The 12,763-nt window shown below is 58.4% G+C and overlaps 1 protein-coding gene across 5 annotated transcripts in view; it reads left to right on the plus strand.

The window, feature by feature from the left end:
* ZMIZ1 (zinc finger MIZ-type containing 1) overlaps positions 1-12,763 on the plus strand; it is a 231,956-nt gene that overhangs the window by 124,196 nt on the left and 94,997 nt on the right. For all 5 annotated transcript variants that reach the window (XM_086680113.1, XM_086680109.1, XM_086680112.1 and 2 more), the window contains one exon: positions 6,147-6,260. In XM_086680113.1, coding sequence (XP_086536239.1) covers positions 6,147-6,260 — 114 coding nt within the window. The remainder of the gene's footprint in view (positions 1-6,146; positions 6,261-12,763) is intronic.

Raw genomic sequence — 12,763 nt, forward strand, 5'->3', positions numbered from 1 at the left:
TGGGTGCTGGGTGGAGGTGACGGCAGGCAAGGGCTCACTGCCTGGGTCTCCCTGACCCCTTCGTGAGAACGTTCCTGGCAGAGATCAGCCTAACTCCCGCATCGCACAGCAGGGCTCACCTGCCAGCTCCGCCCTGTCCTGTCCCTTCCCTCCCCTCCCCTTTCTCCCCTTCCCCTCCCTTCACTCTCCTCCCCTCCCTCCACTCCTCCCCTCCCCTCCTCCCTCCCCCCTCCCCTCCCCTCCCCTTCCCTTTCCTCCCCTCCCTTCCCTTCCCCTTTGCTTCTCTCTCCTCCCCTCCCCTCCCCTCCCCTTCCTTCCCTTTCCCTCCCCTTCCCTTCTCTCTCCTCCCTTCCCCTCCCTTCCCTTCCCCTCCCCTCCTTTCTCCTCCCTTCCCCTCCCCTTCCTTCCCCTTCCCTCCCCTTCCTTTCCCTCCCCTCTCCTCTTCTCCCTTCCTTTCCCCTTCCCTTCCCTCCCCTCCCCTCCCTTCTTTTCCCCTTCCCTCTCCCCTCCCCCTCCCTTCCCCTCCCCTTCCTAGCTGTGTGATTTGGGGCCAGTGCCATGCTTTTCTGGGCTCTGCTGTGCCACCTGGGCCGCTGTGAAGATGCAGGGAAGTGCCCTTCTGCTCCAGTGGTTTCCTATAAAGAAACAGAAAAGAGAAGGTTCTGGGGAATTTGATCATCTTACAGGAAAGGTAACTGAGGCACAGAGAAGAGAGTCAGCTGAAGTCACACGGCCCAGCTTCACTTGTGTGAGGCAGGCCTCATCCCTGAGGGCAGCCAGCTCCCCGTCCTGTTGACGATCACACTGCGCTGAGGGGGTGCTCTGCCTGCCAGCCTCCTCTCCGGATTGTTCAGAGTTGGGGCACATTCCAGGTGGGCTCAGAGCCCCCCACCTCCCCCCCACTTTAAGAAGTCTGGCTGAACCAGGGTTGGTGGGCGCCCCCCAGTGTTGGCCGGGAGTGGCGCACCGCCCTCTGGGCGCAGCCTCCTTGCGGCCCTGAGTGCCTGTGCAGACTCTTAAGTGTTCCTTTCCTCCAGGAAGCGCTTTGACATCAAAGAGACCTGGGCCCAAATCCTCACTCCTCCATATGCCCGCAGTCCCTGATCTCAGACCTGTCGCTTTGTTCCTCTGAGCCTCAGTTTCCCCACCCGTCACATGGGTCCGGGCTGTCGCATGGTGGCAGGGGCTGTTGTCCTCAGCGTCTCAGGGGCAGGGAAGCAAGCGCTGGGGTGAGCCCTCTGGCTTAGGTGGCTTAGCAGCACACTCAGGTCACCAGCATGGGCCACTGGCCTCAGGACCCCGGGGGGGGGGGGAGGCAGAGCTCGCGGCCCCACCCCCCTTCCAGCCTGCCCTCCCTGAGCGCCAGGGCCCGGTGGAGCTGAGGCTCGTCCTTGGGAACGAAAGCGTGTGTCTTCTCGTAAGCATCGAGCACAGCTCTCTCTCGGAAGCCCGGGCAGGGTCTGAGGAGAGGAAATTGAAGAAGACTGGTTACAGATTGAACTCAGCCCAAACAGCTCCCCCAAACACCAATTACGCCTCTGCTCACAGTCACAGAATAGAAGCCAGACGGTGCCCTCCCTCCAGCCCTGCTCTTACCTCCTCCTGGAGGCTCTGCAGGGCTGTCTCCCGGCTCAGCCTGTGGCCCCACTTCTCCCAGCCCTGAGGGATGGGCCATCAGTGGCCTCCACCCCCAACAGTACAGTCAGGTGCATGAGCCCCTCCTAGCGCCAGGCACGGTGCTCCTTCTGACACCTGCTCACACCCTGACCTTTCTCCCGTGCCTGGCTCTGCGTCCCCAGAGATCAGGGTGCCCTTTACCCCTTTGAAGCATGGCACACGGGGCTCAGATTTACCAGCCAGCGAGGCCGAGCCCCCACTCCACCACTTGCTAGCCACCTAACCCTGCTTAAGCAGCCACTCCACCCTGCTTGGTCTGCAGAATGATGCATCGTGATGGATGCCCAGCCAGTGTATGCCCGGGCAGCCGGAAGGCCAGGGATCTCCTCGGCCGCCCTCCCCCAGCCTGCCCGACCTGCGCATGTGCACACACGGGGCACGCAGAGCTGTGCGCTGGGGCCAGACCCCGACACGTTTGCGAGGGCGAGCGGGCCATCCAGAGGCCTCCCTGGGCCATCCAGAGCTCCCTACACTCCCACAGCCCCCTCCACACCTCCGGTCAGACACGGCTCAGCACTTAACGTCTGTCTGCTCCACAGCTGCCCCAGAGGGCGGCGTGTCTGGCTGAAGACTGTTGATTCTCAGACGTCCTCTAGCCTAATCAGAAGAGAAAAGCAAGCAGGTCTGTGTGCTCTGAGGATGACAGATGTGTTGGCTGTGCCTGGCTCTGGCGGGTGGGTCTGTGGCTCCCAGAGGGGGCCTTGCAGCCTCGGACTCCCCGCCCTGCCTCACTTCTACAGCACAGCAACCCCCCACCCCCACCCCACCCTGGTTCTAGCGTTGCTCACACTCACCATCCCCCAAGCAGCCCGCTGCCCCTCTTTCCTCCGGGCCGCTGGCTCGGCTGCCTTTCCCCCCCTCTCAGCCCCCGGGACGGGAAGAACCAGTGCCCTCTCCACAGTGTGCCCCACTCAGAGGTCACAGGCACATCTGGGCTGCACGTGCAAAGCCACACAAATCAGCGAATTCTTGCACAGCAGCCTCCCCCATCCCGTGGGCCCTTCTGAGCGTCTACACCCTCCATCTCTGAGCCCCACTGCTTCCTGGGCACCCAGCCACCCCACCGACCCTGCTTTCTCCCTTGAGCTAGAGGCCCTGTGGGGCATGTGTCAGGCCTCCCTCCAGGCTAAGTTCCTTGGGGGCAGAGGACGTGTCGTATTCATCACAGTCAGCAGAGCCTAGCACGGTGCGCAGGCTGGGGCAGGGCCCACGAAAGTTGAGGGGAAGCAGGGGAGGGGTGAACTGATGGATGGAGAGGAGAGCTAAGGGAATGAGTGGGTGGGTGGATGGATGGACATAGGGATGGGCAGTTAGGCAGGTGGATATAGATAATGGATAGATAAATGGATGAATGAATGGATGGATGGGAGGTTGAAGAAATTCTGGATGGATAGATAGGTAGGTGAATGAATGATAGATGGGAAATGAATATAGTAGTGAATGGTTGAATGGGTAAGTGGGCAAGGGGATGGATGGATGGATGGATGGGTGGAGTGATTCATTTTTGGATGGATGGACAGGTTGTTTGATTCACAGATGAACTGATAAGAAGATGCATTCATCACGTGGTCTGGGTAGTCAATCCAACTTGGTCTAGGCTTTGTTGTCCCCTGCTCCTGCCCCAGCAGACTCAGTGGCCAGTGGATATAGCCCAGATCTTCTGAGGAATTGTGGAGACAGGCGGACTTTCTGGTGGGAGGTGAGCTGTTAGAACCCAGTAACAGCCACAGCCAGGGAGGCCTCTGCCATTGATTCACATCTGTGCTGTCATCCACTGACCATCAAAGGCTGGCCACTCCACATGGCGCTAGGGACCTGCTCTGAAGTGGCCAGGCCGCCGACCTACAACACAGATGGACCATCCTTTGGACAGTTAACTGCTCACCAACCATTTCTCCATGGGCCTGGCCTCGTGCCAGTCTTGAGAGTTCCACAGGTGAACAGGGCCCTATTTCTCCTCTCAAGATGCTCATAGGAGAGAAGAAACTGTACCAAGTTCAGAGCAATAGCAGCCTTTACCTGGCACCTACTTGGTAATAGGGAGGTCATTATTTAAATCACTCCTAAACTTTGTAGCAGTCCTGTAAGCTGTGTGACAGCTTTTTACCAATGTGTGACCCCATTTTACCGATGAGGGGTCTGGGGCTCAGTGACTGAGATAAATAAGTCTGACCCAGGTCACCCGTTCCTGTGCAGTCCAGTGACCTCATAGAAGAAACAGGAAACAAAAGCGCAGAGAGGGGAGGGGTCTTGGGCCAAGGCCACAGAGCCACACAGCAACAGTCACTGAACGGGATGCCCTGTGCCCAGTGAGTCAGGCCCACCAGTGACCACCCAGAGCCCAAGCTGAAGGCCACATGAGCTGGCCGGCACAAAGGTGGAGAAGCTTGGAGGTGGGCTGGCCAAGATACGGACGGCTGCGTGCTCAGGGGCCAGAACAAAACTGGGCCCCTGGGATTGGCCTCAGAGGCCACTTGTGAGCCCAAGAGCCCTGCAGGGTGAGGGTGCTATGGGCGGGCAGCTCTGAGAGCAGCATGTGGCGACTGCTGACCCTGCTAATTGGGTGTGACATCACATAAATAAACGGAATAACTCGGTTAGCAGAGAGAGGCTGCTGGGCAGGGAATTAGCCGATTTGCATGGCTTTCCACTCGGAGCCCAGACGGCCAGGCCACCCGTGGCCTCGGAGGGGGCATGGTTTAAAGAGAGAGCATAGGAGGCGGAGGTGAGGACCCACCCCTGCCCTCTCCAAGGGCCCTTTTCTCCATGTGGAGGTTCCTCCCAGCTCTGCCTGTGCAGAAGGAGCCCGTGTGAGCCAGGGCTGAGAGCTGCACGGAACAGCTGTGCTTCCCGGGGAGACTCCGAGAGGCAGAGTCAGGGCCAAGGGCAGCCCCGCGTGGGAGCATCCCACGCGCCAGGCGCCTCGCCAGGGGCCGCACGAGTCTCATCTTGTCCAGCCCTCCCCGGCCCCGTGACGGAGGGCCTGCTGCTGTTCGCCTGCCCTCTCTCTCTCCTTCGCTGCTCCCTCTCCCTTTTCTCCCCTAGAGGCACCTTGTTCTAAGTCATTTCACTCTCTTCCGTCCATTTTTAAATTTTTCTTGCACAGACCACGTTGTAACGATAGTCACAAAACCCTAAGCGAAAGAAACAAAAGTTTCCCGCCGCTAAGCCGTGATCTGTCATCCCCCTTTTACAGAAGGGCCGACGGAGGGAGGTTGGGGAAGGTGAGGGACTGCCCTGGGTCAGCAGCAAGCGGGAGGTGAAGGCAGAGGGAGCCCCCGGCGCCCCGCACTTTCCATTCCTTCCCAATTCTGGGATCTGGCTGCTGCTAAGACCCCTCCCTGCTTCGGCTCCAGGGCAGACTTGAGCTGCAGGAGGGAATAGAGTGCCCCCCCCCTGCAACCGCAGGGGAAGCCACTGTTCCCTGTGTCTCCCAGCACCAAGGCAACAGGGGCCTCAGAAGTTCCCACCAACCCTTTTGCAGCTCGCCTCACCTCCGACCCTTGTGGGTACGCCCTAGGTGTCCCTCTGGAGGACCCACAGTCAGTGACACCCATTGCTGGGATCCCAGCTCCGCACCTAACCTGCTGTGTGACCCTGGGCGAGTCACCCACCTGCTGGGCTAAGGCCCAGCCCCCCGGGGCCTGGGGAGACCTGGGCGGGGGTTAGAGAGTGAAGCGCCCACCACCCACCCAGTGGGCCCCGTGGCCTGGGTCCCAAGCAGAATCTAGAGGCCTTGGTGTCAAAATTCAGTCTCTGTTGACTCAGGCCCGCTGACCGGGAGGGGCTTGAGCTCAGGCAGGGACCCCTCCCGACAATGCCAGCAGCTTCCGAGCCTAGCCAGACTGGGCCCGGGGAAATCTGGCTTTGGGGAGCTAAGTCACACACACGAGACCCCAGTGTGAGAATAGCCTGGGCGCAGTGTGCTTATAGTTGACTCCCTGGCTGAGTTTGGCCTGGGGGTCTCTTTGTGATCCACCTGACCCCTGCCCTTGGTGGGCCATGGCCGCACTTGCTCTGAAGCCAGAGCTGGTGGACGTCCAGACCTGGGTGGTGATGGTTAGCAGGAGTGGGCTTCACCAAGAAGGAATCTCCAGCGCAAGGCTGCCCTGGCTTAGGGAGAGCCAGTCCCCAGCTTGGGGGTCACGGGCTACCCTCCTGAACCCTGCAGAGCTCACCCGCCCCCACTGCCAGCATCCAGGAAACACTTTAATACTATCGTGTTTCTCCAGACCTTGGTTTTCCCATCTTTGCAATGGGGCTACTAACCCCCATCCTGCCAGGGATGAGGTGGGGTGGATACAAAGGGAAAGCGAGAGAGAGGGAGTTTGGGAAGGTTCCTTATTCCTGGCCCGCCCCAGAGCCACTCCTCCCCGGTGGGGCCTGGGGTCTTCGCCACCCCAGACCTGCACGTTGCCCTCCTGGCCTTGTTCCTGGAGCTTCATGCTGCCTCCTTCCCTCTCCCACAGCACTTACAGAACCCTGCTAACTTCCACAATGCCGCCACGGAGCTGCTGGACTGGTGTGGGGACCCGCGAGCCTTCCAGCGGCCCTTCGAGCAGAGCCTGATGGGCTGTTTGACGGTGAGTCTGCACCCCCTCCCCCACCTGCACCCAGGGCGGATGCCTGGGGACCCGTGTGCCTGTCCAGCTGTCGGAGAGGCCGCAGATAACAGAGGATGAGAGATAGAAAGACAGCAGTGCTGGAGGGCACAGCCCGTCTGTGTGCACCACCCCCCCCCCCAACATACAGCCTCCGGGAAACCAGTCTGATGGGGAGACGTGGCTGTCAGAGTGATACGGGCTCCCCACACCTGATGGGAAAGCACAGTGCCTCGCTGGGTTGGAGGGGGTGGGGAAGCTCCAGGTCTGGTGAGGGTAAATGTTCCACCCTCAGCAAAGCAGAATTTCTAGCCATTCTTTAAAAAGAAAAAAAAAAGTTTATTTGTTTTGAGAGAGGGAGAGAGAGAGTGTGCACACACAGGAGGAGGGGCAGAGAGAGAGAGAGAGAGAGGGAGAGAGACTCCCAAGCGGGCTCCACACTATCAACACAGAGCCTGATGCAGGGCTCGAACTCACAAACCGTGAGATCATGACCTGAGCTGAAACCAAGAGTCAGACTCTTAACCGACTAAACCACCCAGGCGCCCTGAGTCATTCTTTTATCCGGTGGTTCATTCGTCCATTTGGGCAAACGTCTATCGAGCTCTTTTTGTAGTCATCCATTCTTCTACCCATTCATTTAAGCATTTAATGAGCTCCTACTACATCCATCCATCTGTCCAAATAAACATCGATTGAGCCCTCGTTTATCACATATGATCCCCTCTGCGAAGCCCTGCGAAAGCACAGAGTAAGACTTTGCCAAGCGCGATTCCCTCTTTAGCAGGGAGACTGGTGTGGAAAGAGATGGTCGAGAGAATTGTGTACGAGGTGAAGCGGCCCAGAGAAGGGAAGCGTGAACTGCCTGGGAGGTGGGGCGGCTTGTGGAAAACTGGGGCAAGGAGCTGCAGATACCCCTGCGGGTATCTTGGACAGCATGTGCAAAGGCCCAGAGAGACCACAGAACCCAGAGAGCCGAAATTCACTCAGCTTGATAAGGGCCTGGGTTGCAGGCTGGGCAGATGCCAGGCCCAGAACTTGTGGCATGATTTGCCAAGTCTCAGAGCTCACCGGCTGACAGCCATGGGGAAGGAGCTTGCTGCTTGTGAATGACCCCAGCCACATGACGTGCATCCATAAGCTCGAGGGAGCCTTGGGGACCAGCGAGGGCAGCTTCTCAAAAGGCCCTGAGTCAACTTTTTTTTTTTTTAATTTTTTTGAATGTTTATTTATTTTTGAGAGAGAGAGAGAGACAGAGCACGAGCAGGGGAAGGGCAGAGAGAGAGGGAGACACAGAATCCGAAGCAGGCTCCAGGCTCCGAGCCATCAGCACAGAGCCCGATGCGGGGCTTGAACTCACAAGCCGTGAGATCATGACCTGAGCTGAAGTCGGACACTCAACCGACTGAGCCACCCAGGCGCCCCAGCCCTGAGTCAGCTTTGAAGGGAACATGGGTAAACAGATTTCTGGAGAGCCCAGCTACCCCAAGACCTGGAGAGGAGGAGCCAAGGCAGATGCCTGGCCAGGTAGGAATCTTTGGTGAAGTTCAGGGGCACCATGTTCCCTGAAAAGCTCCAGATGGGAGGGAGGCAAAAGGTCCAGCATGGCCCTGGCTGGAGCAAAAGGAAGAGTGACATTCTCATGGGTCATTATTATAAAACACCCCTTCTGTGCCTGCTACTGAGCGTGGTCCGCTGCATAGACCATCTCACTGAATCTTACATTCCATGAAGCCGGCCCTGCCATTGTCCCCGTTTTATAGAGGAGGAAACTGAGGCTTGCCATGATGGCTTCCCAAGGTCACACAGCCAGCTAGAAGTGGGTGTGGGATTCAAGGCGAGACCCCTCTGCCTCTAGAGGGAATGCTCCTGGCCAGTGGGGATGCCAGCCGGGGTGGGGGGCGGCTCCTCAGGGCTCCTCCATTCGTCCGAGGCCGATGCTGTCTGGTTTCCTTGGAGCCACCAGGCCAAATCAGGTGCCGCCCAGCCCTCCTCATCCTCCAGCCCGCTGGGCTCCCCTCCCTCTACGAGCTCCCTTAATCCTCTTTGCGGGGATCCTGGTTCAGGCTAAGCCCCACAGGCAGGGACAGATGTTACTAGAGGCCCCCTCATTCCCATCCCAGCTGCCAGCAGCCATAAGTCAAACAGGAGGTGGGGGACCATGCACAAGGTGTGGCCAGACTGGCTGCCACAATCCCCCAGCACCCCGCCCCGAGCCTGGCCCTGCCTGGGATATAGGGATTCAGAGCTGAATCAGACAATGGCTCCGTGCATGCTGGATGGGCATGGGGTGTGAGGTGACCAGTAGCTGGCCCCACCCCAGCTCTGCCATTCATTCACTGAACAGACATTCACTGAGGCCTTATGCCGGGCACTGGAGGAGTGCACAAGCACAGCGGACCTCTCTCAAGCAGCGTATGTTCCAGTGAGGGAGGCAGTCACTGAACTCATAAAAGAGTAAATAAGGACATACATCAGTGCCCTGTGAGAGGGGTAGAGTGCTGGCTGGGAAAAGTCTCCTGAGGAGGTGACCCCCAGCCGATACCTGAATGGCAAGAAGGAGTCATCCATGAGAGGGGAGGGTGCTCCGGGCAGAGGGCACTGCTAGTGCAAAGGCCCTGAGGCTTGATTTGTTCAAGGAACAGAAGGAAGTCTCAGATGGCTGGAGCACAGAAGAGGGAGAAGGATACAAGAAAAGGTCAAAAAGGGAAGCAGCAACAAGCCAAGACAGGGCCTGCAGCTGAGGGAGAAGAGCTTGGATATTATTTGAAGGGTGATGGAGGGCCTTGAAGGATCTTAAGCAGGTGAGTGATGGGATATGATTTGGGTGAGGACAGAAGCACTAAGGGGAGCATCCTTGGAGGATAGGCTGGAAGGATTCTGGAGGTCTTCCCGGAGGAGGGAGCCCAGGGAGGAGCCCGTAGGCTCTGACTAGCCAGTGGGGAGGCTGTGGCTTCCTGGGCAGGGGCAGCTGTGTGGACAGAGGCACAGCGCCAGCTCTCCTGGGCCTCCCCTCCTCACACGACAGCCTAAGGCACGCACTTGTTCAGTGTGGGCTTTGACCCCCACCTCTCTGGCCTGCTGCCTAGCCAGAAAGGGGTCTTTGGTTCACCTGCCTCAGTTGCAGAGATGGGAGTTTGACTGTCCCTTGGAGCTCAACAGAACCAGCAGCAGGGAAGTGCGGGGAATGGGGAGTCACAGAAGACAGTCTCAGTACCCAAGGCGTTTTCCTGGCTCCTCGGTCCTTATGAAGACCCTGCATGGCAGGCAGGGGAAGGATCACCGCTTCTGTTTTACAAACAAGGCAACTCAGGCGGCGAGGGGACGGCGTCCTACCGTCCCAGGGCCCCGCTGCTGGTCCTCCCGTCCCCCTGCACATCCTCAGCCCCAGCCATGTCCTGCGGGAGGGACAGGATGGGGAAGGTCAGAGATCCTAGGGGGCCTAAACAGGGCAAAGCTGCTGAGCTCCCCGTACGCACCCCTCCCCATCCAGTGGCAGGCCGGGCACTCCAGGTTGCCACGATCCCCTGGGTGACCCCTGGGAACAAATTCCTCTGGATCCGGCTTACTTGGAGGACAGAAATTAAAAACCGCTTCGCCTCAGTCAGTAAACGGGCGCATCTTTGTCATACTGGGGTTGGGCCCTGGGGTGAAAGCAGCCAGCAGCCCCCTCACCCCACCCTCCCCTTCAGGCCCTCTGACCCCAGGATGCAGAAGTGTAGGAGCCCTGTGGCCCCTCCCAAGGGGCAAGGGGTGTGAGCCGTGGTCACCGCTTCAGACCACGTTTATCCTAACCGTGCCAGGGGCTCGCTTCCTGGCCCTTCCCTTAACATCAGGCCTCTCTGGACTCAGTCATCCTTCCTCCCTGAAGGTAGAACACACTTGATATGCTCTAGGAACAGAAAGAAGGAGGCCAGAGAACAGGAGAGGGGAGACCGGTAGGAGAGGAGGTGGCAGAGGGAAACAGGCGCCAGCTAGCTGAGAGCAGTGCCCTCCCCATCTCTCCAGTGGCAGCCTCCCCTTAGCCTCAGAGAACTCGCTGCTGAAGCCGTCGGGGTATGTCCATAAATAGCATTCATTGAGCTGTGTGCCTAGTCCTGGCTCCCATCCTCTCAAGGAGGGCACTGCACAGGGGAGCCGACTGAGGCCCAGAGAGCTGAGTCACTTGGGTGAGGTAGGACAGCTAGCAGGTGGCGGAACCAGAGCCCCATCCTGTGCCTGACTCCAGAGCAGCAGCGGCAACAGCCACAGACACCTGCCGAACCCTGCACTGAGATGGGGAAGAGGGGCAGAGAGGGAAATGAGGGCTGTGCCCTGAGGGGCTTGTGTTACGACCATGAGACAGAACTGGGACACACGGAGCTGTCAGAGCCCCCCAGCACACAACCTTGGCTATAGTGGACATCCTTGCATTTTTACCGAGGAGAAACCTGAGGCTCAGAGAGGTTAAGTAACCTGCCTTAGGCTGCACAGGATACGGTGGAGCAGAATTGGAGTGCAGGCCTGGCGTGCCTCCAGTTCCCCCTGACTCCCTCAGAGGGTGTCAGAATCCAGCCCCACGCCAGGAACAGAAGTCCTTTCCCTAGCATCCCCCAGACAGCTTGTCCTGCTTCGGAGCCAAGAGGCTCACCACTTTTCAAGGCGACACTCTCTCTTTATGGGACTAACGTAACTGGCTGCGGGACCTTGAGCACACGCCCTCTGTCATCTCTGGGCTTCAGTCTCCCTCTCTGTGGCACAAGGGGCTGGACTCCCTGACCCCTAGGTCCCTCTGGGACCCCGGGTCTCCGTCTCAGGCCTCCCGGAGCTGGCTGGGCCTGGGCAGCCAGCAGAGGGCAGCAGCACCTCTGCGGAGGCCTTTGTGGAGGAGGGGTCTTCCCCTGGCCCACCTTCAGGAAGGGTTCCATGCCCCCCGCCGCCGAGGTGGAAGCAGGCCTCTGAAACACAACAGGATACACAGCCAAGTCCACCCCCGCCCCGCCCCGTCAGTCAGACCCACCTCACAGGACTTTCCTGGGGGTCCACAGGCTGGGCCAGAGGAAGCCAGGGGGTGCACATAAGGCACTCTAGGGCCTCAGGGTCCAGCTTAGCCACGCCTGTGCTGTGCTGCCCTTCAGCAAGGCCCTACCCTCTCTGGGCCTTGGTGAAAGGAGGCTGTTGCCAGTGACCCTTCTGAACGCTGGGGCTCAGGGGATTTGGCGACAAGCTGACCTTCCCAGGCCTGCAGGACAGCCCTTATACCAGCACCAGGCCTCTCTTGCTCAATTTAGCTAGTTTGTTTTTTGGTTTTTTGGTTGGTTTTTGTTGTTGTTGTTTAAACCAGAGCAACAGGATTAGCCAGTATTGGCCAAACAGAGGGACCTTTGCCTTCCTGCCCTCAACACAGGGCCTGAGGGTTCTCCCTGCAGTTATGGCCTTAACCCTTTTGGGGCTGAAAAAGAGGGCCTCTCGTGGAAAGAGCCCAGGCTCCACAGGCTGACTGCCTGGGATTGCATCCTGGCTCTATCGTGGACAAGATTTGAAACCTTTGGTTGTTCTTCACACTCAGTTTCCTCATCTGTGAAACAGAGATAAGAATTCCGCCTCCTGGAGCTATCGTCAGAATTTGGCACTTTGCTGCGTACAAAGCTTTTACTTGGCCCCTCTTACCGGGGAGACCATATTCTCATTACACTATTTGCCCTTGTCAACATTTCCCACAAACAGCAGCCTCACTGATGCACTCGTCCAAACAAACTGCTCACTCACATCCACTCCAAGGTTCCACCAAACAAAAGGGCACCATAGTCAACATCTAAGCTGAAGTGACCCTTCCCGACCCACTGTAGAGAGTGCCTGTCTCCAGACCTGAAATGTTCAACAGGCCACAGAGAATAAGTGGCCTTGGTTTTGCTGAGTGGACGGTGAGCCTAACAGTGAGGATGCCCTGCCCAGAGGTGGCCCAGAGCCTCTGGATCATGGGGTGTGTGTAGGGACAGGAGGTGCGGCAAGAACCACAGTCAGGAGCAAATAGAGACTGTGGAAAAGAGGCCCGGGGGAACAGAAGGCCTCTGTGTCAGGGACTTCTGTTTGCAGCAGAGAAGCTGAGCAAACATTCAAACCTGAGAAGTCCTTTTTCCTCCTTGCCCTGGGACTTCCCAGGAGGTGGAGGGGTGCAGGGAGACAGGGCCCCATTCCAAGAGGCTGTGGGTATCCTGGGAAGGGGGAGTCCGCTGGCTCCTCCCTGGTTCACCATGGGCAGTCTGTCCAGGCCTTAAGTATCCATAGTTTTTAAATGAGAGGGTTGGCCTAGATTAGCTGTTTTCCCAACCTTTTTAGCCCTAGACCCCTTGTAACGAACCCTTAAATATAAAGCAGATAATGAAGAGCTATCCCAGTGGTTACAGAGGCTGGGCCAAAACCCATGGCAGCCGGAGGCCCTCTGAGCACCTGCCTCCGGGGCAGGTGGTCTCTAACGGCTTGCTGTCGGTGACGGAGTCTTCTCT

This window comes from Puma concolor, chromosome D2, assembly GCF_028749965.1.
Source record: "Puma concolor isolate L17-30 chromosome D2, mPumCon1.1.hap2, whole genome shotgun sequence".
NCBI classification, from domain to species: domain Eukaryota; kingdom Metazoa; phylum Chordata; class Mammalia; order Carnivora; family Felidae; genus Puma; species Puma concolor.